General features: G+C 42.2%; 1 protein-coding gene across 13 annotated transcripts in view; it reads right to left on the bottom strand.

Annotated features, from left to right (window-relative positions):
• The window catches only part of UNC80 (unc-80 homolog, NALCN channel complex subunit), a 133,939-nt gene that overhangs the window by 24,336 nt on the left and 87,603 nt on the right, over positions 1–22,000 (bottom strand). For all 13 annotated transcript variants that reach the window (XM_038181816.2, XM_038181808.2, XM_038181813.2 and 10 more), the window contains 16 exons: positions 21,652–21,752; positions 20,696–20,782; positions 19,733–19,916; positions 18,955–19,049; positions 18,047–18,136; positions 17,568–17,669; positions 16,404–16,584; positions 14,618–14,886; positions 12,754–12,888; positions 11,906–12,044; positions 10,410–10,506; positions 9,264–9,434; positions 8,962–9,054; positions 7,207–7,242; positions 5,376–5,594; positions 1,964–2,164 (listed from right to left, as the gene is read on the bottom strand). In XM_038181816.2, the coding sequence (XP_038037744.1) occupies positions 1,964–2,164; positions 5,376–5,594; positions 7,207–7,242; positions 8,962–9,054; positions 9,264–9,434; positions 10,410–10,506; positions 11,906–12,044; positions 12,754–12,888; positions 14,618–14,886; positions 16,404–16,584; positions 17,568–17,669; positions 18,047–18,136; positions 18,955–19,049; positions 19,733–19,916; positions 20,696–20,782; positions 21,652–21,752 (2,200 nt within the window). The remainder of the gene's footprint in view (positions 1–1,963; positions 2,165–5,375; positions 5,595–7,206; positions 7,243–8,961; positions 9,055–9,263; positions 9,435–10,409; positions 10,507–11,905; positions 12,045–12,753; positions 12,889–14,617; positions 14,887–16,403; positions 16,585–17,567; positions 17,670–18,046; positions 18,137–18,954; positions 19,050–19,732; positions 19,917–20,695; positions 20,783–21,651; positions 21,753–22,000) is intronic.

A 22,000-nucleotide genomic window follows, 5' to 3' on the forward strand; every position in this document is an offset into this window, starting at 1 on the left:
CATCCGCTGGGCCATGCTCCCATCTGAGAGCGACTCCTCCATCTCTTGTGGCTTGTGGATGTTCAACAAACCTTGCCAGCTGTGTGCATCCTCCAGAAACTACCGTGCAACCCTGTCTGCTCTGCCAGAGTGACTCCTGAACTTCATCTGGCCTAACAGTGTAAACCTCACCTTCCTTGCCCTGTGTAGGAGGTCCGATTCATTCCTTACTAACACTGAAGTCCTTTGTTCCAGGACCCCTTCCTTCTTCCCTCACACTTTGCCTTTTTCACCTAAACAGCTTCTAAGGCCTGCGACAGATGCTGAATGGAGTCCTTTCTAACTATAAGCTGACGCATAGATAACAACAAAGTGGCTCCCATGCTTCATCTCAGGGCCTGACTCTTCAGAGGTTGCTTATTTCCCAAGCCAATATCTAACTGTGTGCTGACTGGGACAGGAGGGCAAGGCTTGAATAACTGGCTAGCTGAAGAATAAACAATAGCCTAGTCAAGCTCCTCAGTAGACTTCTTAGAGATTCATGGAGGATCAAGGGTTCCCTACCTTTTGGAGGTACCTCATCTTTCATCATCCACTGTTCCTAAACCTACTCCAAAATAGTGGTTTGCACTTTTGCTTGTTCTTATGCCCTGGTTTGGAGCAGTGTGCCCACAGGGGACAGCATGTAAGATTCTGATGTGAATACCCTAGTGGATGTTCTCTGTGGTCTGTCACCCAGCAATGTGTGATCTCTGACACATCTTTAAGAAGCTTCTTGCTTAAATGGTACTTAGTGATGCTTTAATGTAGTTGCTGTATCTGGTCCAGTGGCTCTGCTGTTTCTGTCCCTGTGAGTACAGAAGAGTAGTTTCATCCAGGCACAGATGGAGGGAATATGAAGGGAATTTTAATTTATGAGCATTCATTCAGCTTAGACAAAAGGAAAGCTCTTTGGGAACAGGAAGAACCTTAAGCTGCCTTTTGAGGCAAAAGAAAGTATGAGCAAGAAAAGAAAGAAATGGCAAGAAGCAGGCAAGACCTGGCAAAGAATCAAACCATCAGGAAGGGGAAGCACCAACATTTCTGCCTGTAACTCCCCTGCAAGGGCAGGAGTTTCTAAAAGGAGATTGTTAACTGAGGGGAAGTGATAGGCAGAGGTGCCAGAAAGAAGAGATCACCTCTGTATTATTTGCTCCATCTCAGTTGTGTACATGATTAGTTTTGTGTCTGAGTCCCACATTCTGATATTCTCTAACATCAGTTGGTTTTCAGCTCATACTGCCAACAAGCTGACTGATTTCAAGCAGCTGAGGACATTTGTCCATGAGGTGACTGACACCAATGACTCTTTTCACTCAAATCACTGGAAAATCTGCAAGGTTAACAGATTTCACACTACCCAGACTGATTTATATCACTGCCTCTGAGGTGGAAATGCTCCATATTGAATATTTCTTGAAGGCCTGAATGCTACTTTGTGATGCAGCAGGCTTTCACTAGGCACGGACTAGATGCCATTACTGGTCCCTTTATGCAGGAACATTCAGAAGCTACTGGGTAGCTCCAGATTACTTTTATCTTTACAGAAAACATTACAGTATTTTTGCGAGAAGGTGCTCTAGAGATACTGCTACTACAGTTAACTTTCCATTAAAAAGAAATAAAATTAATGTTCTTCACTCACAGCTAAAAAAATAATAGAGGGCAGACAGATGGTACAAATCTGAAGAATTATTTTGGTGAAAGAGAAAAGATTTCTGTACGTTCTCTCTGTAGTTCTTAATAACTCATGCATTTCTTCTCTACCAGAAGCCACAACAAACATGTCAACATAAATGCACACTTACAGAGAAAAAAAATTATTTTTTTGATACGTTGTAAAGGTTCACTGTGACACAACAGTTTTAGGTAGATGACATACCCACACTTCAAGGCTTGCAACATCAGAAACGGACCCCAGAGGGTTGTTGTTATACCTGCTTACCTCAGAGTAGGCATCTTGTGAATTTTATTGAACATACGATCCAATCTCTTTAAGATGAGGATAAGGGCAGGTCTCACCGCCTCAGCTGTCCAGTCAGTGATGGGGAGCATCTCCATGATGTAGCACCGGAGACCTCGGCTTTCCATCGTCTGCGTGTCATAAGGTGCCAATTTCAGCAGGGAATGTGCGATTTCTGCCAACCTAAAACCAGGCTTTGTTAAGAGGGAAATCAAATACTCTACAACTTGCATTTCTCCACACATGCCAATGAACTAGCAGACAAATGGTCACTAGACCAGTAAAAAGAAGAAGATGTACAAGTCAAATGTGCTGCTATTTAAATCCTGAGGCCCAGTAGCAACAGTTTCTGGTCTATTAAGATTCTTTTGCAGGTATCACTGTTCATACTTAAAAACAAAATGAACAGTCTAAAGAATATCCAAGCCTGTGTCCTTTTATGTTGCTATTAAATGCACTGAAGGAACATCAGGAATCACTTACTTGTGTTGCTAATAACAAAGTAACCGAGCTGTTAGTAAGATTGCAGCATTGCCAATGCCTGTGAAACAGACGTTGTATGTCAACTGATGAGTTACTGGTTTTAGTTTTGTGCTTGGTTTTCAGTGACACTACTTTAGGAGATCTCACTATGCAATTTACAGGTGTTAAATTTTAAAAATAATGTGCTGTCCCTCAGGCTTACACATGTACTGTGTATGACTACTCCCTGCAGCTTTGATCTGTTTCTCCTAACACTTCTACAGATTGTGTTGCTGTGATTCCTTCTAATCCTCCCAGGTGGCCTTGCCAGTGGCATTTTCTGTATTGACTATGAAATGCCATGGCAACATTTAACTTAGACTTGTAGTTGGACAAATAGCTGCTAAAATACGTGAAGATTTGTGGTAGACAAAAACAAGTAATAAAGCCACATCAACTAATAAAAGGGATAGAAACTTATATATTTCCTGAACTGCCACTAAAATTTGTATTGGACAATTATAGGATAACCCTGCTCATATTGTGGGGCTTCTTCTGAAATGCCTTCAACTAATGGAATATATTTCCATTCTCTTTAAAATCTACCTGGCAATATCAAAGGCAACGAGTTCCTCAGATTAACCAAAAGTGCTATAAACATGTTTCTTTATCCAGTATCTCTTTATTCTTACTTTTTACAACTACTTTGTCATACTATGGAGTAGGTCTGTTTTTTTAAACACTCTGAAATTTAAATCATCTTGTAATTATGCTTTTTTCTGATAACACAATATCAATGGTACATAATGGTGTAACAAATTTGCTTATGCATTATAAAGTGTGAGATCCGTCTCATCCAACATGAGATGCCTATCTCAATTACTCTTCTAGCTCTGTTCCTATCGAAATAAGGAACCTAGGAAATTCTAATCTTCCTGTAACACTGTGATAAAGAACCTATTGGATTGAATCTCCCTTTGCATTTCATCCAAAAAGAACTTTATGACTTGATTGGACTAAACATTTCACTTTTAAATGTCTGAACTTGGGTGAGATGAACCCTGTCTGAAGTGAATAGCCGTATTATCTTGTTTTCTGAAGTCTCTGAAATGGCATCCATTAGCCTCTGAAGACCACAGCTGTCACATCACATTCTGGTAAATCTGCTGTCTACTTAGAAAAGATTTTTTCCTCCAGCTAAATCCTGTTAGTCATTTAACTGATACTTATGAAATTAATTCACGTAAGAATCAGGAAGATGTTCCTTTTCTTTAGTGCTAACTATGATAAAGCAATTCTGGTTCCAACCATAATAAAGGAGTCATTTCTAGCACTTTCCAGGAGACATAAGACTGTAAGACCAGGATTGTAATTTAATGTGGAAAAAAAATAGCAAGCCCTTTACTGCACTGGAGTTCATTCATCAGACATGTATTTCTTGCTCCCACTGAAATCCTCAAAAAAAAAACAACAAAACATGTCTAACCAAGGATGTAATCTGGCCTGAGAATTTCACCTGTTTTCTAACATAAAGTTCTTATCTCAGACTTTTACTGATAATGTCTTAGACTCTTATTGAGTTTGTAATGGAGTTAAAGAGCTGTATTAATTTCTGATGTTTGTGTTCCTTGGAAAAAATATAGAGGTGGTACTGCAGAAGTACGAGTCCATCAGAACTTCAGTTTGTTTGCAGCCAAGCATTACATAAATGACATGCATCTGTGGTAAGAGACATCTCTTGTTTAAAACTACCTTCTAAATTATTAAATATTTACCAGACAGGGGGAAAGAAACATTCAATTCATGTGCAAACACACAAACCAATCAAAAAATAATTCGCCAATGAATTTGAGGTATTTCTTAAACAAGATCTAAATTAATCTGAAACACTATTTTGTGTTCTATAGAGACAGCCTGAATCCAAAGATGTCTAATCGTGACAGAGTCTGCCAGCTTAGGGGCTTTGCCATCTGTTTTCAGAGCATGCATGTAAAGGTAGAGGAGTTTTGTGCGGGTTTTCCTCGGTCCCGGGGGCAGGAACAGACTTGGTTTGGTGCAATACTAGCATCAATCTCCCTTCAGCTTGCTTCACAAGGCTTTCCAGGCAAAAAATGGCATAAAGCTCAGACAAAAGAGTTTCCTCTGAAGATGACTGAAAAACTGACAACAGAATCAGGTCCATTCCCGCATGTTCCACTGCTCTACTGCTTTTTTGTCTTTAACATCTGGGCAAACTGCTCAATAGCAACTTATCCCTATTTTCTGGTTACCATGAACAGCATAGCAGAGAATGAGGTCCAAAGTGCTGACTAAAAAAAGCCTATACACAATTCCTTCCAGGCCTGAACCCCGCAAAACAGTTGGATGCTACAATGAGTATCCAACCAGCCAGCTGGGCTCAGTACTGCAGCTTAATAAAAAACTTGTGTGCCTGATGTATCACACACCGAGGTGGTGGTCCTATAAATGCCTCCTGACCCATCCTCCCCTATATTTCAGGCATGTATGCCATATGGTGCAGTGGTTTTTCTCCCTTTCTCCTTGTTTGTTGGCAGCTAGTTCTGGTGCAGTGTCACAGGAGAAGATTCAGCCAGTTGTGCAGCTTCCCCATGCCCTGGGGGGAAGAGGAAGCTTTATCTACTCCACTCTTCACCATAACTTATTCTGATGTGTCAGGTGGGCCTCCACAGGTGTTTCATCCACAGTAGATGGGGGTCTGAATGAGACCAGAGGAAAGCATATGAAATCCCTTTATACACAAGCAGCATCAGGTACAATCTAAGGAACATTAAAATATGCATGGTTCAGACAGCAAAAGTAGTCTACACTACCAAAAAGTCATTCACTCTGTCTGCTATTATGAAAAAATAAGAGCTAAAATAAAGGAATCCCCCTGACACGAACAAGTAGAAGCAGAATGCCTGTGGAATACCTCATGTGGGACTTCACATCCAGCAGTTCCAGAGAAGTCACTCTGGGCTCTCCAGCAAGGTTCTGCAAAATCTTCAGCCTTGGCCCACAATGCTTGTAGAACTCCGTGCAGATATTCAGCAATGACTCCCGAGGTCTCCTGAACTCCTCCCTGGCAATTCGTTCATCCAGTTCCTCTCGGGGTAGACCCTGGCCCTCCTCCAGTAAGTGAAGGTTCTCCCTGGAAGACACAAAATGAGAAAAAAAGTAAGTGGTGTAGGCAGTGGAAGAGCAGGGATTGACTGTAACTATCCTCTAGATTATTTCACTCAGGGGGTAGTGAGGCCCTGGCACAGGCTGCCCAGGGAAGCTGTGGATGCCCCATCCTTGGAGGTGTTCAAGGCCAGGTTGAACAAGGCCCTGAGCAGCCTGGTCTAGCAGGAGGTGTCCCTGCCTGGGACAGGAGGGTTGGAACCAGATGGGCTTTAAGGTCCCTTCCAACCCAAGTTGTTCTGTGATTCTGTGATTATAACAACTTCTCCAGCTTGTTTTACAACAGATGCTTTCCTCTGCAATTGAAAAGAAAAATAGTTGCATCTGCAATCGAAAAAGGGAAATTATCACCTGCAAAATCTTGTTGAGAATGAGAAAAATTTCTATATGAACTATCCTTTGTTACGTTACCCTGCAAAAAGGCTGCAACAACAGTGGGTGAGACCCAGTAAATCTGGAAACTGCTGCAGAGCAGTTCACAGAATCACAGAGTCATTTAGGTTGGAAGAGACCTCCAAGATCACTTATTCCAACCTCTGACCTAACACTAACAAGTCCTCCACTAAACCACATCATTAAGCTCTACATCTAAACATCTTCTAAAGACCTCCAGGGATGGTGACTCCACCACCTCCCTGGGCAGCCTGTTCCAGTGCCTAACAACCCTTTCGGTAAAGAAGTTCTTCCTAACATCCAACCTAAACCTCCCCTGGCACAACTTTAGCCCATTCTCCCTCGTCCTGTCACCAGGCACGTGGGAGAACAGGCCAACCCCCACCTCGCTACAGCCTCCTTTAAGGTACCTGTAGCGTGCAGTAAAGTCGCCCCTGAGCCTCCTCTTCTCCAGGCTGAACAAGCCCAGCTCCCTCAGCCGCTCCTTGTAGGACTTGTTCTCCAGGCCCCTCACCAGCTTGGTCACCCTTCTCTGGACTTGCTAGGGCCCCTCCATGTCCTTCTTGTAGTGAGGGGCCCAAAACTGAACACAGTACTCGAGGTGTGGCCTCACCAGAGCCGAGTACAGGGGGACAATCATTTCCCAAGCCCTGCTGGCCACACTGTTTCTGATACAAGCCTGGATGCTGTTGGCCTTCTTGGCCACCTGAGCACACTGCTGGCTCATATTTGGCCAAGCAGTTTTCTAACCACTCATCTCCCAGCCTGTAGCGCTGCTTGAGGTTGTTGTGTCCCAGGTGCAGGACCCGGCACTTGGCCTTGTTGAACTTCATGCAGTGGACCTCAGCCCATCGGTGCAGCCTATCCAGATCCTCCTGCAGAGCCTTCCTACCCCTCGAGCAGATCAACACGCACCTAACTTGGTGTCATCTGCAAACTTACTGAGGGTGCTGTCAATCCCCTCATCCAGATCATCAATAAAGATACTAAAGAGGACCGGCCCCAGTACTGAGCCCTAGGGGACGCCACTAGTGACTGGCCTCCAACTGGATTTGACTCCATTCACCACAACTCTTTGGGCCTGGCTACCCAGCCAGTTTCTAACCCAACAAAGTGTACGCCAGTCCAAGCCACGAGCAGCCAGCTCATCACATGTCAGAGAAGACTGGGTGAAGTTTTTACTGTACCTGATAAAGTGTAGTTTGGCTCCCTGTTCTGGGTACCTGAGAAAAGAGAAACAGTGGAGTTTTAAAACAGCAACTTAAGAATGCCATAACCATGCCTTGCTGAGAGAGTGACAATGTTCTGGCCCAGAGGTACACTCTTTACAGACAGGATGGTACCTTTATCACTGGAACAATGGCTACATGTAGTTAGCGACCACAATGAATAGCCTTTATCTCCCAACTAGCTGCAAAAATCAGATTGTCATAGTTACTACCCACGTTATGGAAGAAAAAATTCAGGCTTTCAAACAATTTCTCTTACTGATTTTCACCCCAGTGCTTGGCCTCTCTCAGGAAGCCACAGCTCACCTCCTGGAAATCAGAGTTTTGTTTTGTTGTCATCTTCTCTTGCTACTTTTTGTTGAGAAAGCATTAATAAACCCTGCACCACATGTCCAAAGCTGGAACAGTGACCATTCCACCATCATGAGGCTCCTGCTGTTGTCAACAGATGCCTGTTGCAATAACAGAACAAACATTGGGCAGGAAACTTGGAGCAGTGCAAAAATATTTTGGATCAGAAACTGACTGCTTGATCATCAGAAAGATCTGGAAATGAAAGCCAAGATATTTGAGTTACACAGCATCGGGAATCTCTATGGTGCCTGTTAGCAGATACATATTAACTGCTTTCTGAAATCAGCAGACAAACTACTATCTATTACACCTTATTTTTCTGAGGACATTTTTGCAATGAAAGTAAGCATCATATATCCATTTCGGGCTTGGGCATGAAGGGGTTTCTCTGCTTCTCAGATCCTGGATTGAAGCACAAAGCTGTGCTGAATGCACTGCTGAGATTCCAAGCCTGGATGAAACAGTCTGCAAAGAATAACAGACTGATCCCAGAAGTTACCAACCAAGACGTGTGCATTCCACATTTATAAAGTAATGCAATAGCCCTTTGATGATTAATGCAGAAAGGGATTTCAATCTCCCTTCAATACAAAAGAAGACACGGAACAACTTGGTAGGCATGTCTTGCCAGAAAGGTATTACTGATTTACAGTCCAATATAGCCCATGGTATTTTACTGCACCATGCTATGCACAGACTTAGTATCAGCTGTTACTGACGAAAGAATTCAAGAAGGAATATTCTGCCCTGGAAGAACTGCTACTCCAGGAAAATACTCTGCTCTGGAAAATTCCTCCTCCAGGTCAGCACAAACACAGAGATTTTAAGCACAGTAAGGCATAATCTTGCAAAAAAGCAAAGGAAAAGGATAAAAAGAAAACCAGAGGAGGCGCTAAATTCTGTGTCTTAAGTGGCATGCAGTTTGAGCTCTTACTGCTGCTCAGTGTCTCAGAACAAGGCTAGAAGGATCTAACCCTTCTGCTATCCACTGATAATAACTACTCTGCTAACCACTGGTCTCTGCCCAGTGGTCTCTTTGACGGTGGACTTGGAAAGAAACGAAGCAGAAAACTCAGGGGCATAGCTGCTTTGTCATTATACTTCAGGATTAACATCCTGGTCTTCTATTTATGGTTACATAACCAAAATGTATACTATTGGGAACTTTGGTTACTATCAGAGATTCAGTCCTGGCTATGTGCTCTTTTTATCTGAATGTTTTTTGTCCCACAGTACCTAGAGTACTTCCTCAGACAACTGAGGAAGCGCTCTGCACTCCGAGGAGTAAGATATTATCTTACCCCTCCAAAAAAAATCTGTTCAGAAAAACAAGAAAGAAATTAAAATCCACTGACTTACCTGGTGTTCACACCTGCTGACATGGTGTGGTTAGCTGTTGTGGTCCCTTTATGGCCTTGGTCACATCGACTCATCTGCGGGGCTGTCATAGGCCTGGCAAAGAGAAGGTAACACACTAAAGATAGAATATAACAAGTGCACTGAAATTCTCCTTGTGGGCTGGTGAAACCTAGCACTTGTTTTACCATGTCTAAAACGCAACCATTATCCAAAATAACTTGCATATTGTGAGCTCCCCTGTGCTCCTCTCCCCCACACTGATGACCAAATACATGCTCAGACCTTTGAAAGATGCAAGTTACCTGGTGAGAACTTCGACACTGTATAAGAGGGCCTGCAAAGAGGTGGCAAGTGCAGCCATAGCAGCAATCTCCTCACGAGCTGCTGTCATAGTCTCCGCTTGAGAGGTTTGCCGCTTCAGTTTCTGCAAGTAACAGGGAACCAGTGCTTCCAAGACCATCAGCATTTGGAGGCTGGAAAAATAACCAATACTTAGTCTGTTATATCCTGTCAATCACAGAATCACAGAATTTCTAAGTTGGAAGAGACCTCAAGATCATCGAGTCCAACCTCTGACCTAACACTAACCAGTCCTCCACTAAACCATATCCCTAAGCTCTACATCTAAACGTCTTTTAAAGACCTCCAGGGACGGTGACTCCACCACTTCCCTGAGCAGCCTTTTCCAATGTCTAACAACCCTTTTGGTAAAGAAGTTACTCCTAACATCTAACCTAAACCTCCCCTGGTGCAACTTTAGCCCATTCCCCCTCGTCCTGTCACCAGGCACGTGGGAGAACAGACCAACCCCCACCTCGCTACAGCCTCCTTTAAGGTACCAGATGGAGGCTTAAGATACTATCTGAAAACTCCTGGATCTCCCACTGGCCTGTGATTTCATTGCTTCTCACTCGTTAAGCAGCCATGGGCCAAAGAAACTCTTGTATGAGGGACTTCAGGGGAAAAAAACTGATGCTGATGCATGAAACAATAATAGAAACAGCCTGAACTTTTAGATATCTTCTGAATAAGTCATCCACTTGCAGGCATTCATTTTCTCTTCCAGAGACTTCTTTCTTCTCTGGTTCCCTCTTGGAACGTAACCTTTTTGTATTCCTAGTTTACTTTCTCTCTCTCTCTGTATCTTCATTTCCTTTTCAGCTGCCTGTGTCTGCCCTCCAGTGCCCTATCCATTGCCTCTCTGACAACAGAAACCTTAATAATACAATGTGATCCCCACCTGGAAGTGCAGCCTACATTACTGCTGCTCAGGCTGCCATCCAGCTCAGTATTGCAGCCCGAGACTTGGCCTCACAGGGAATCCTAGTACTTACAATGCATTTCTATATCCTCTGCCTTGATTTGTCTGTCTTGCTTTCTGATGCTATGTGCCACTTTAGGCCTCATTTGAGTCTCTACAAACCAAGAAAACAAAATCAGACCAGCACCTTCTGAATGATTCAGGAGCATAAGCCACCACTGTCACACACAGCTTAATGGCTTCACTGATCGAAAAGGTCAAGTCTTCATTCCCATAGCAGAAGTCTGAGGGAGTAGAACAATATGAGAAAAGTAGTACACAAACATATTGAATATGAAAAAAAGATAACACGCTCCTTTCTTTCCCCCATTTTCAACTACTTGCTTCTCATGTTAATAATCCCCAATAGGCTCTTGATTTTTGACAAAAATGAATCTACAAAACAGAAACGTGCTGCACTCCCACTTGCACCCTGACATCCAAGAACCCAGCAGGTGAGAAACAATTCTTAGCTGGTCAAATCACTGCTCAGCATAAGGCCTACAGCTGCTACTGGAGTCTTGTTTCAAACATCACCCATCATAAGCAAAACCTTACGCTCACACATGACAAGGACACATGAGCTTAAGCACAATTTTTATGCTTCCTCTTTTTTTTCCTAGGTGTTCCACCAAACCGAAAATGACACTGATGCATCACTGATGGAAGAAGATAGTTAGATTTCTAAAAATCAAGCCCCTTCTATACTGGCAGCCAGATGACCTCCAGCACAAAAGTGACTCTGGTTTGCTAATGATTTGAGAAAAAGGTTTCAAAAGCCTTTCAGTCTCAGACTACAAATTTTCGTACCAAGAAACCCATGTATCCAAAGAATAATATTTGCAATAACGTTACAGTCCCATTTTTAGAAGAGACTTTGGTGTATAGGAACTCAAGTTAAAGCTACGTTCCCAAAGTGCATAAGTCACTTTGAAAAACGGAACTTGGAAGTCAGATTTTTAGGTAATTCTGATTTTATACGGAAAATACCAGGCACAAAACATACTCATCTATGGTCTCACTGTCAATATACACTTGGAAAGTGCAAATTTGAAAAATAACTCAAAGATTCTTATAAAAATCAGCCAAAATTACTTCCCTGCAAATCACAAAACAGTGAAGTTTTTAAATGCTGCAATGCATGGATAACTACCAAGAGACACAGTGTCCTGGGCACATCACACAGCCATATATATTCTGCTTTGTGATAAATCAGCTCCCTCCTAGAACTCAGCATGGTCGAATGTCTGAATGGCATCCATCACTTACTAGTCATAGTCTGCCCACAGGAGGGGATGCTTTTGTTTCCTGCCCACATGGAACAGTGCAGAGGATGACACTGATATTGACAGCATAACATTTATTAGGCATCTACATTCTTCACCCACACATGACAAAATTCAAAATGCCAGGGGCTAGCACACTCAATGCAGAAAAAGGAGCTTTGGAATAAAATAAATTAATAATTCCTTTCCTGCAAAAAATATCCAGTGGATAGTGGATAAAATCAACCTTAAAGGATTCATGAGGCATAAGAAACAGATATTACTACATTGTGGGAGAAGAAAAAGACCCTGAACAAATCTTACAGCATGAAATAAATAACAAACCAGAATTACTGAATAAAGGATGACTTGCTGTTACCTAATGACTTGAGAGGCTTTTCTGCTTTCACCAGTTCTAAGATGTCCAAAATGTCTGGAGTCTCTCCCTCTAAAGACTGCAGCAGGTCAAACAGGCACTGAGCTGACACTCCTTTGCTGGTTCCATTGTTCGTAGCATCCTGTTTCAATGACACACATTTGGGGTTGATTTTCTGAGGACCTGTGGGCATCCTGGGAATCTCAAGGAGCTGGCAACCCTTCCTTACCTTCCCCCCCCCCCCCTTTTTTTATTCTTGATTCAATAGACTGATGTTATAATGGAAGCATAATCTGAAAACTGCACACAGCTTTACTCCCCCCAAAAATCAGATCCGTGAAGGATGTGTGTGCTTACAGTGCACGTGCAGTTAGGTTTGGCACTCCCACTTTAAATTAAAATTCCATTAATTAATTTTAACCCACTAAAATGTTAAGTGATTAGTGAAGATTTCAAAACACGGCTAATCCAGTTTTATAGTTCACATGTACTAAAACTTGGCAGTAAGTTTTCTGTTCTTATTGCTGGATTCTAAGAAATGATTTGTGTATGAAGAGTTACAAATCATTATTGTCCTTTTAAAACCTATTTATACACAGAAACTTAAAGAGAAACTACATTTACTAGCCTGGATACAAGTGGCTCATCAACTCAGTGCCCCCCTCAATTGACTGATAAAAAAAAGTGTGAAGAAGTTCAGGAAAGGGTTCTGTGTAGCATGAAGTGCAGCAAGCACGTGTTCAGTCTGAATCGTGCTGATGCTCCAGCTGTTTTCTTTTTGTGATCTCTGAGGGGGGCTGTCTGCATACACAGGCTTCCCCACACCGAGCCTAGGGAATGCTTTTACTCACAGGGAACTCCAGGAGAGGGGCCACACTTGCGAACAGTTGCAGAATGAAAGGCTTGCGATGCAGAACGTAGAACTGGCGGCAAGCAAACTCTATCGCTTGGCGTAACTGTGGGTTGCTTTCATAATCAGCATAAACCTGAGAAAATATAAAATGTCATGAAAGTACTGCTCCAATGGAAGGGCTCGTCATCTCCTGACCCCAGACTGAATCAACTACAGCCTGACTCCAAGTCAGGAGTGCTGTTGACTGCAGTAGTAGAATTATTCCATGCGTCTTTCATAAGATACTATTCTGTATAGTCACCCCAGAATGGTATGTGACATTTTCTTTTTATATTTTTTGTCCTTCAACAAAAATATTTAGTTTCAGAGCTGTAAAAACACCAATATTCTGTCCAGCAGAAGTGTTACTGAATCAGCAGTTTTCCATTACATGTTTATGTGGCTGATTATTCTTAATCAAGAACCTACGTTTGCCCAACCTCAGCAACATCATGTTTGTGGGTTTTTGTTTCTTTTTTTTTCTTTTTTTTATTTTTTCAGACTGCATCTTCAGTTTGTCAAGATAATGTGAACTTCTAGCCCATTCTCCAACACATTGACATTTCCACCCACTTTAAAGATATTTTAAGTTTTTTAGAGTGGCATTTCCTTCAGAGTTGGCCACTGAACCATGCAGCAAACATGTTGCCAAAGATGTGGGATTTGTTTCTCAGAGTTATGTAAACAGTATAGCATAGCTAGGAAAAACCTCACTGTGCTTCCTTCTTTTGTCTATATCAATTGCCTGTCTGCACATCTCTGCTAGTACAAGGCTTTGGGAGCTTTGGGGCAGGGGTGGTTAGCATTTTCTTGCTATTTGCTGGCAACAGGTAAGGCCGAGATTTTGTGGTGGTGCAAAACTCACAATATAGCACAAGGCTCCTTGAAGGTTTCTAAAAATTTTACCTGTGTGAGACCTTTGCAGAGATGTACTCATTTTTCAGTGGTTTAGTAGCCTGAAGTGTGTCTTGTAGGATGTCTTTAGTACAATTACAAGCCTTTAGCTTGCTTTTGAGGCCACTCAATGGCCTGTTACACTCACAAGAATTTATTTATTTACTAAATCTCTATTTAGATACACTCTTTGAGCCCTGCAGAAAGTGTTACTGTCTATAGACAGTATATTGATGTTTCTTTATTGTCTGTATCTAATTTTTCCCAAATATTAACAGAAGAAGGGTATATATACATATATATACATACATAAGGGTATATATACATACCACATGTGTAAAATATATATATGTATATACATACCACAAAGTGAAAAGAAACTCCACCTCTAATGCATGCAATGTTTTCCATCACTCACGTGGAAAAGATGCACGCAGTTTTTCAAAAACGCTTCGTGCAATTTTCTGTTGCGATTTAAATTGCAGGTAATATATTTATTGTACTTAAAAAAGTTAATACAATTCAGTTTAAGTCAGTGCGTCGCTTGTCTAGATATTTCAACCATTCCCCAAATTTCAGCCATCCCTGGAGGAAAAAAACACCAAGGGAAACCCAGGGTCTAAAAATTTTCAAGAACTTTGTATTTCTGTGTGAAAGTAAAGAGTGAGGGAGACAAACATCCATTTACTTAAAGAAGAAAACACAGTCATTTACTCAAGAAGATATGCGAATGCAATCCCAGGAATACTGATTTGTGCCTTCCCACCCTGATCTGATGTTTGTCTTCTCAGAGCCCCCAGAGCCTGAAACCTCACCAGGACTCATCAGATGGCTACAGTCAAGCATAAAGCGTATCCATTAACTCCCAGTTCTATAACAAAATGCCCGCTCTGAAGTCTTCCCTTGTATTGTTCATGGAAATGGCTCACCTGCAGCATGCTGGGGAGGACCCACTGGTACCCACTGAGGGAGAAGAGGTGGTTAAAGTGCACGGCTGTGTTGATGACTGTGGCAGCGTACTGCCTCAACAAGGCACTGTCTTCGGGGTGCAGGATCAGGGCACCGTTGAAGACGTTCAAGAACAGCATGATCTCATCCCCCCAGGGGAACTCGCTAGGCATGCCAAGGAACATCTCCTCTAGCAGCTTAATCCACAAGCTTTTCTGAAGAGTGTCAAGACCAAAGAGCTCTTTTCCAGCTGTGGGGGAGAAGAGGCAACAACAATCAACTCTGTCTACAACAGCGAGCCTCACAACACTCCCATAGGCTAAACGATTCTCCAGAGAACCCTTCCACAAACACTGACCTTAGTTCTGCCTTTTCAAAGTGACCGCACCCATCCTGCACTTCTGCATGCGCCTACAGGGCTTGAGCCAACCACAATTAAAAACAAAACACAAGAAGACTAAGACTGATGAATATCACACAGCAGATCTGCTCCCCTAGTTGGAAATTCTCTTCTTAAAAAGTGAAAGCAAATCTGAGCTTGTAATTTCTTCTCACACAACCTGGATGACTGCATGGATTTATGCTGAATTTTTATCCTTCAGGTGTCCCACACATTACAGGACATTGATGCATAGTTCCAATAATGCTTCTGAAAGCAAGTCTTTAGGGCCTGTTACAGAACTGGCCAATGTTTACCACTCTGCAACAGTGGCCTGTTTAATTCTCAAGTCAGCCTGGAAACTCTACTTGACTTTCAGATTAAAGTTCCTAGAAAGAGAGCTGTTTCTATATCTCTCCTACAGAGTCTGCCCGATCTTCATTTAGAGGCTGATGCTTCCACAAAGTGGATTTTGTGCTCGTCTTTTTATATGTGGTTATGCATAGTGGGGTGTTATGCACTGCCTCTGAACTGTGTTTCGTATCTCTGGGTTTGAAAACACTGACCCAATGGCAGGATGCTTATGTGGAACAAGCTGGCAACCGGAGTTCTTGAGTTCAGAGAAATCAGTGCAAATACTCCCATGATAGTTACAGAAAAATTTAGGCTGGATGAGACAACCAAAGATCCCTGACTCAGGCAAGATGAACTTCAAAGCTAATCAGGTGGCTCAAGCCCTTGATTGACTGATTCCACAAATCTCTGTGCATGAAGATTGCACTGCCTCTCTGTGATTGTAATGTAAAGATTTTTTTTTTTGTCCAACTGTGATTTTCTTGTCTGCAGTTTGTGTTTGCTGCCTCTTGTCCTATTGTTGCACATTTCTGAGAAGAGCCTGGCTGTTCTCACCACAATGCTGCTTTACTGGAAGTCTGCCATGAGGTGCCCTACCTCACGTCCAAGCCTTCTCTTCTTCAAACTGAAGAAGTCCAGGTTCTCGTACGACCTCTCCTCATATGACAATTGTCTTGGCTCCCTAACCACTGCAGTGGCCCTTCCTTAAACCTACTCTGGGGTGTCTCCTGTGTTCTGGTTTGTCCAGAACTAGACACAGTATTCCAGCTGTAGCCTCATGCACAATTTTAATACATAATTAGATTCTCATCTGGGTCCAAAGAAGGTAACTTTGTCTAGAGATGCCTAACATAGCAAAGCTTTTTCTGCTGTTATGCTTACAAACCAGCAGCTATGTATCATTTTCCCTAGGAAGAGATTTATCAGCCTTCAGTGATGCCACAAGCCTGTGTGTTTCTAAGGCAAATGAAGTTCTTCACATAAACCTTCTGGGCCCTATACAACCACCAGAAAAAGCCATTAAAAGGCCGTACCTTGGGGATCACTGAAGAGTGAGAACTCAGCATCAATGGCACTTCGGGGAAATGAAGGCAAACGCAGCAGGTCTTCCTGAAGCATTGATACGTGTGACTGCTTGTGGGCAGTGGGGATTTTCTGGGTCAGCGAGATGAGGAACAACACCCGCCCCACCTCTTCTAGTTTGCGGGTGAACACCTGGAAGAGAAAAAGAGACAATGATCAGTGTCAGTCTGGTCAAACAGCTCTTTACAAAGTATGTACTTTTTTCTAGGTTAGCTTCCACAGCTTTCTCCGATGGTAAAGAGACTGAACTCAAGTCCCAGATGAACCTGCTGAAACACAGAAAGCAAGTGCTGTGCCCTTCTGCTAGAATCTGCAATGACTGGTGGGTTTTAGCCCCACTCAGCATAGATGGATTGTGTTCATAAAGGAGTTTTAACACCGCTTTCCATTTCAGTCTTGTAGCGGACCCTGAATAGCTGTCAAATGTTTTGCAACTGTGCTGTCTAGTCTTTTGTAGATCAGTAGAAACTGCCTGTGTAAGCCCCAATGTGATCAGAGGCAAACCAACTCCTAACTGAAACCCATACAGTTGCAGTTGCTCTCTGCAAGGTCTTAGACAAAGGTCAACATCATGTCTGTTTTCTGGCTGGCATGATAAAACTTTTAATACCAAACATTTAAAGTTTAACCACATTCCACTTCCTTTTTATTTCCTGCTTAGTGTCATCCTTTGCAGATATAGCTAGAGCAACTTTTTTCCCTACTTTTCCCTGTGCTACTGTGACAGGGACAGTTTTGCTTTTGTGGAAAACAAAGTATGCAGCTTCCTACAGATGGAGTGAATTCAATATTGTTGTCTTACTGTCTAAGGAAATGATACCCTCAGGGGTCTGAAGCACATTAAAAGCACTGCCCTGACATTTTAGGTAGGATTTAGTTCCTATGAGAGAGCTCCTGGAAGCTGCAGAACATTAGCAGGATCAGACAGATTATCAGGTCTTGAGGTTGGAAGATGGGAGGACAGTGCCTTTGTGAGACAGATTCTGCACCAAATGCTCCTTCTCCAGCAGAGCTCTCTATCCACATGCAGCATGAGTGGAGGTTTTTAAAGGGAAAAGAAAGGTTTATTTACATGATTTGTTTCTGGGCAGAGGTGTTCAGTGACAGTAAGATACCTGCTTCTGAATGAGCTCTTGACCCTTTTCGGGATGCATCTGTACCAGGTTGAGCTGGGGAGAAACCGACCTCCGGAAAGGATAAATGTCACGGACATAGGTCTGCCAGGAAAGGAAACAATAAAGTGAATTTTAAACAAATGCAAATTCTAACAGCATTACTAGTTAGAACTAAATAAGAGGCCCTTTAGTCTTTTCAGAAACTTTTGGGCAGGGCCTTCCAGACACTGTGAAACATTATGTGAAGCTTTTCTGAGAAAGCTAGACATGAATAATTTAAGAGCCAAGGGACTCCACTTCTGCCTCTCCCCTGTTCTGACAAACTCCCGTCTTTCACCACACAACTGAATACCAGACATGTGGTGCCTGCATGTCTGAATTCTGCTTATGGGCTGCCTGTTCTCCTTTAGATAACCCTGATGTTTAAAAAGGGATGAGATGGAAAGGACAAAGTAATCAGTACCTGACCTTTGCCTTACCTTGTTGTAATGAATAAGATTCCATCGCTTATCCATTAAGAAGTAATGAGAAGACTGTGTTTCAGGTATGTTAAAAAACTCCAAACACTCCTGAAGGGGAAGGAAAAGAAATGTCCTATTACTTATTCGTTATCTTGTAGAAAGACCTCAATATCCAAAAGATGAATATCCAGCTAATAATGTATAAAGGCATAAACCTACTAGGCTCTCACTCTTGTGGCATTAATTCTTAATTTCTTTTTAATCATGAAGTACATTAATATGTTTGTGACAATCAAGGCATGCTGTTATCACAGTCCTGAAGACCATTTTACTTATTTTGATGTCTTCATATTGCATGTATTTGCCTGGCCATATGACCCATATGGGTATTGCAGCTTCCATTTCTTTACTACATATTTATCAAGTTTTAGAGGCAGGGGATGTACAGAAACATTGCAGTTCAGAACTTTCAAAGCACTGAGGTGCATGTTTCCCATCAAAACTTAATGTAGGACAAACCTGAGTCTTTTATAAGTCTTTTTCATGGCTAATGAGTCATCATTTCTGATCTTTCTAATCCTGATCATCCTGTTTAGTGTTGATAAAACCAAAATTTCAGTGATTTATGTATTTATCCAGGGATAATATATAGCAAATACCCAACAAGCTGCATTGTATTCAAATGTACTTGCATTTGTGGGGCTTTGGCTGGCTATGAGGTCAGGGTGTTTCTATTGCCCTTTAATATGGGATTCTGTTTTCTTGCAACCAAGATGTCCTCATAAGAAGACAGAACTGCCTGTCACAACAAGGTGTCTCCCCTGACACTGAACCAGGAAGATCAGGCAGAATGTATTGCTGGCATACAGGTATGTCAGGTAAATGTACTATTGAGCAGTTTGTCCAGTTCGAAAACTCAATCCTACCTTCAGAAGGGCTTCAAACTGTGTGTCCTCATGGACTGGTAACTGAGTTGGGATGTCGCACTCATTCTGTCCATGTACGACAAGGGTCTTTGTGCCTAAAAGAAGAAAAGTAGATGTACTCTTCCTGGGCTTTTACTTACTTCAGTCTCAAAAGACTGCCCATATAGGATAAGCAATATTTAAAATTCATTCCCAGGCAGACAGACAATGTCAGTCCTGCCTGGAATACATTATGCAATGTTAGCATTGTCTCGTACTTCTACAGTAAATGAGGCATCGATCTGTTCCTAAAACATAGAGCTGGTGACTTTAGCAGCGAATCAACTCTGGGGAAGGAACAGGTATAAAAGGTCAAATCTGTTTTTTCAGCAAGAAATCTCTTGCTTATTCATGAAGTCCTAGGCTCACAGCACACCCTTCTTGGGCTTTCTTGAGACTTAAATGATAGGTTGCATTAAATCAAACTGAGTCTGAATGGTACAGTCCTAAAAGGATCTTCCTTCCAGTCTTTCACATCCCAACTGGCACAAAGCCCCACGTTGAAATACCTGTTCTCATTCACCTTCTGTTTGCTTCTTTCAGAGCTCTTAAAGCCGTTTTCTGAATCTCAAGTAATGAGAGGTGGAATTTACTGACTGAATCCTCAACTGAAGGAAAACTGACTTAGAAAATGCAGTCATTTGTAGCAGGTCTGATCCAGTTCTGACAGATCTCCCTTTTGGTAGAGGGCGGTTGTGAACTTGGAAGTGTAGTAGATGTAAAGACTCTTTTCTTATACCTGGCATTGAGGCAGTCACCAGCAGTTTCACTTCACACTGTTCCTTCTTCATAGTCTGTTTGAGATCCTTGAAAAAAAGGCCTTCAACATAACCCACCACTTCCCAAAGGAAAGTCAGTGTTGCAGAAATGGCATCCATGCCCCACTCACATGGAGTGCGTACAAAATACATGATCAATCCCACCTGCAGGTAATAAGAGCACCAGGTAATACGTATTCTAACTGTGCAGGGCATTGCATAAACACAGAACAAGATCATGATTCTTCTGCCTTTCTTCACTCGGGGTATATTCATTAAACTTAGATCCTGAAAGTTTACACATACTGCAGAACAATCTGCCCCTACTACTCTTCCTTTTTTTTTTTTTTTAATAGAAGATGGGGAGTGGGAGCAAAAAGAGCAATTACAGCCCAGCCTTAAAAGACATTATAGATGAGGAAAAGGGAGAGCATCTGCAATAAGAGACTTCTTTGCCTTATGCTCTGATGTGCTGCCACATAGACACCTGACAAACACTGGAAGGCTTGTCTGTTTTTTCATCTCTTAACTGAAAGAACTGCAGCAAATGCATTTTCCACAATCATAAAAGAAGCTCCTAGTTTTATTCCAAGGGGACTGTCCAAAAGCAAAGCATTTTCTGAATGAAAATTAAGTAAAATAATTAAAGGTTTCCAGCATTGTGACCCTCCTATTGCTTTACAACTCAGCATCTATGATTTAACGCAGAAATTCACGACAGGAAGTCTAGAGGTTTAATAAAAAGGTAAAGGTTCCTCTTCCTATAAGGAATAAAAAGCTGATGTAAGCCCGGTATTTTGCATCTACAGCCAGAAGCAGATAGGAACCATAAATGAAAAGACACAGAGCATTTTTTTCTTTGCAGATTGTGGCATTAACTTTTTACGACACATGCAGATAGAGGTGAGATTACGAGCTGCACAGTTTACTCACAAGCTACTCACCAAATAGTTAAAGAGGATATGAGATGTCTGCGCAGGGAAGTCCCCAATGTTCAACAAAAGCTTCCTTAACATATACATCAGCTCATCCTAAAAGAAGAGCAAATGTTTTCTTTCCATAACAAAATGGAAAATGGATTTCTCCACTTATCTTCCCCAGCTTTGTTACCTCCCATTTTTCTGCATCCCTTTGTTCAGTTCCGTCTGTTGCTGCGTGAAGTGGCACTCTATGCTTGTGACCGTTCCTACATTTCCCAAAATAAGACCCAGGGCACAGCACCCGGGTCAACATCCTTATATTTCATTTTAAAGAGGCCAATACCTCCTACTGCCATTTGTCCTGACTGTAGCATCCTGATTCTGTACTCCCCTCTCCCTGTAATAATACTAATTCTTGCTTACCACAACAAATGGCTGCCTAGATAATCTTGCTGAGACACTGTGAAATCTAGCACAGCTCAACTCAGTAACTGTGGTTTCTGGGTAGGAGATCAGGGCAGAATCTAACACTCCTTTTAGAAGCTGCTTTCTTTAATGCAGACTAATTAATTTCTTAAGGTGGGGAGGAAGGCAGGTAGAAGGGAAAGAGTTTCACTGTCAGCCAAGGACAGACAAACAGAGAGACAAGGCCACGAGACCTTTGAGAAAAAATTGAACAGGATGGCACGGGTGAAGGTAATATGGCCTGTTTTTGATAGAAAGGGTTGTGCTCTGCTAAGCATCTGTTCATGGCTAGGCTCAGAGCAAGTCACATCCTTAGCAGGGATAAATGAGCTGTGCCCCATTTATATCAGTGGACAGTGCCTGAAGCCAACTGATGATATGGCCTAAAAGACTTTGAGGCACATTATAATTGCAGATGTTCTTCTCCAGATACTACCCACAGAGGTATTTTGCTTGCAGCTCTTCTCCCCTGCTCTAAGCGATATACAAGGCCAATGGGGAGAAGAGGAGTTTACCTGTCGGTTGCTTATTGTGAGCTTCTCAAGGAAATGGCGCAGGACTGTAGAGGGGTCTTCAATTAAGCAGTTCCACAGGACCTGCTGAGCAACAGCACTTACTGTAAAACAGAAAGAAAACACAGTCAGAACTCTCTCCCTTAGAAAAGCCTTGAACTGGTGCACTTAGATGCAAATGTTCCTAACCTTCTACTACGATTAGCATTTTTGTACTGAAATACACAGGAGCTGCTTTGAGGCACTAGGATTCCTGTTCACCACTGCAGTCATTTGAAAAAAAGTCTAATAACAGAATTGTAGGGGTTGGAAGGGACCCCTGGAGATCATCAAGTCCAACCCCCCTGCTAAA

Source organism: Anas platyrhynchos, chromosome 7 (genome assembly GCF_047663525.1).
Source record: "Anas platyrhynchos isolate ZD024472 breed Pekin duck chromosome 7, IASCAAS_PekinDuck_T2T, whole genome shotgun sequence".
Taxonomy (NCBI): domain Eukaryota; kingdom Metazoa; phylum Chordata; class Aves; order Anseriformes; family Anatidae; genus Anas; species Anas platyrhynchos.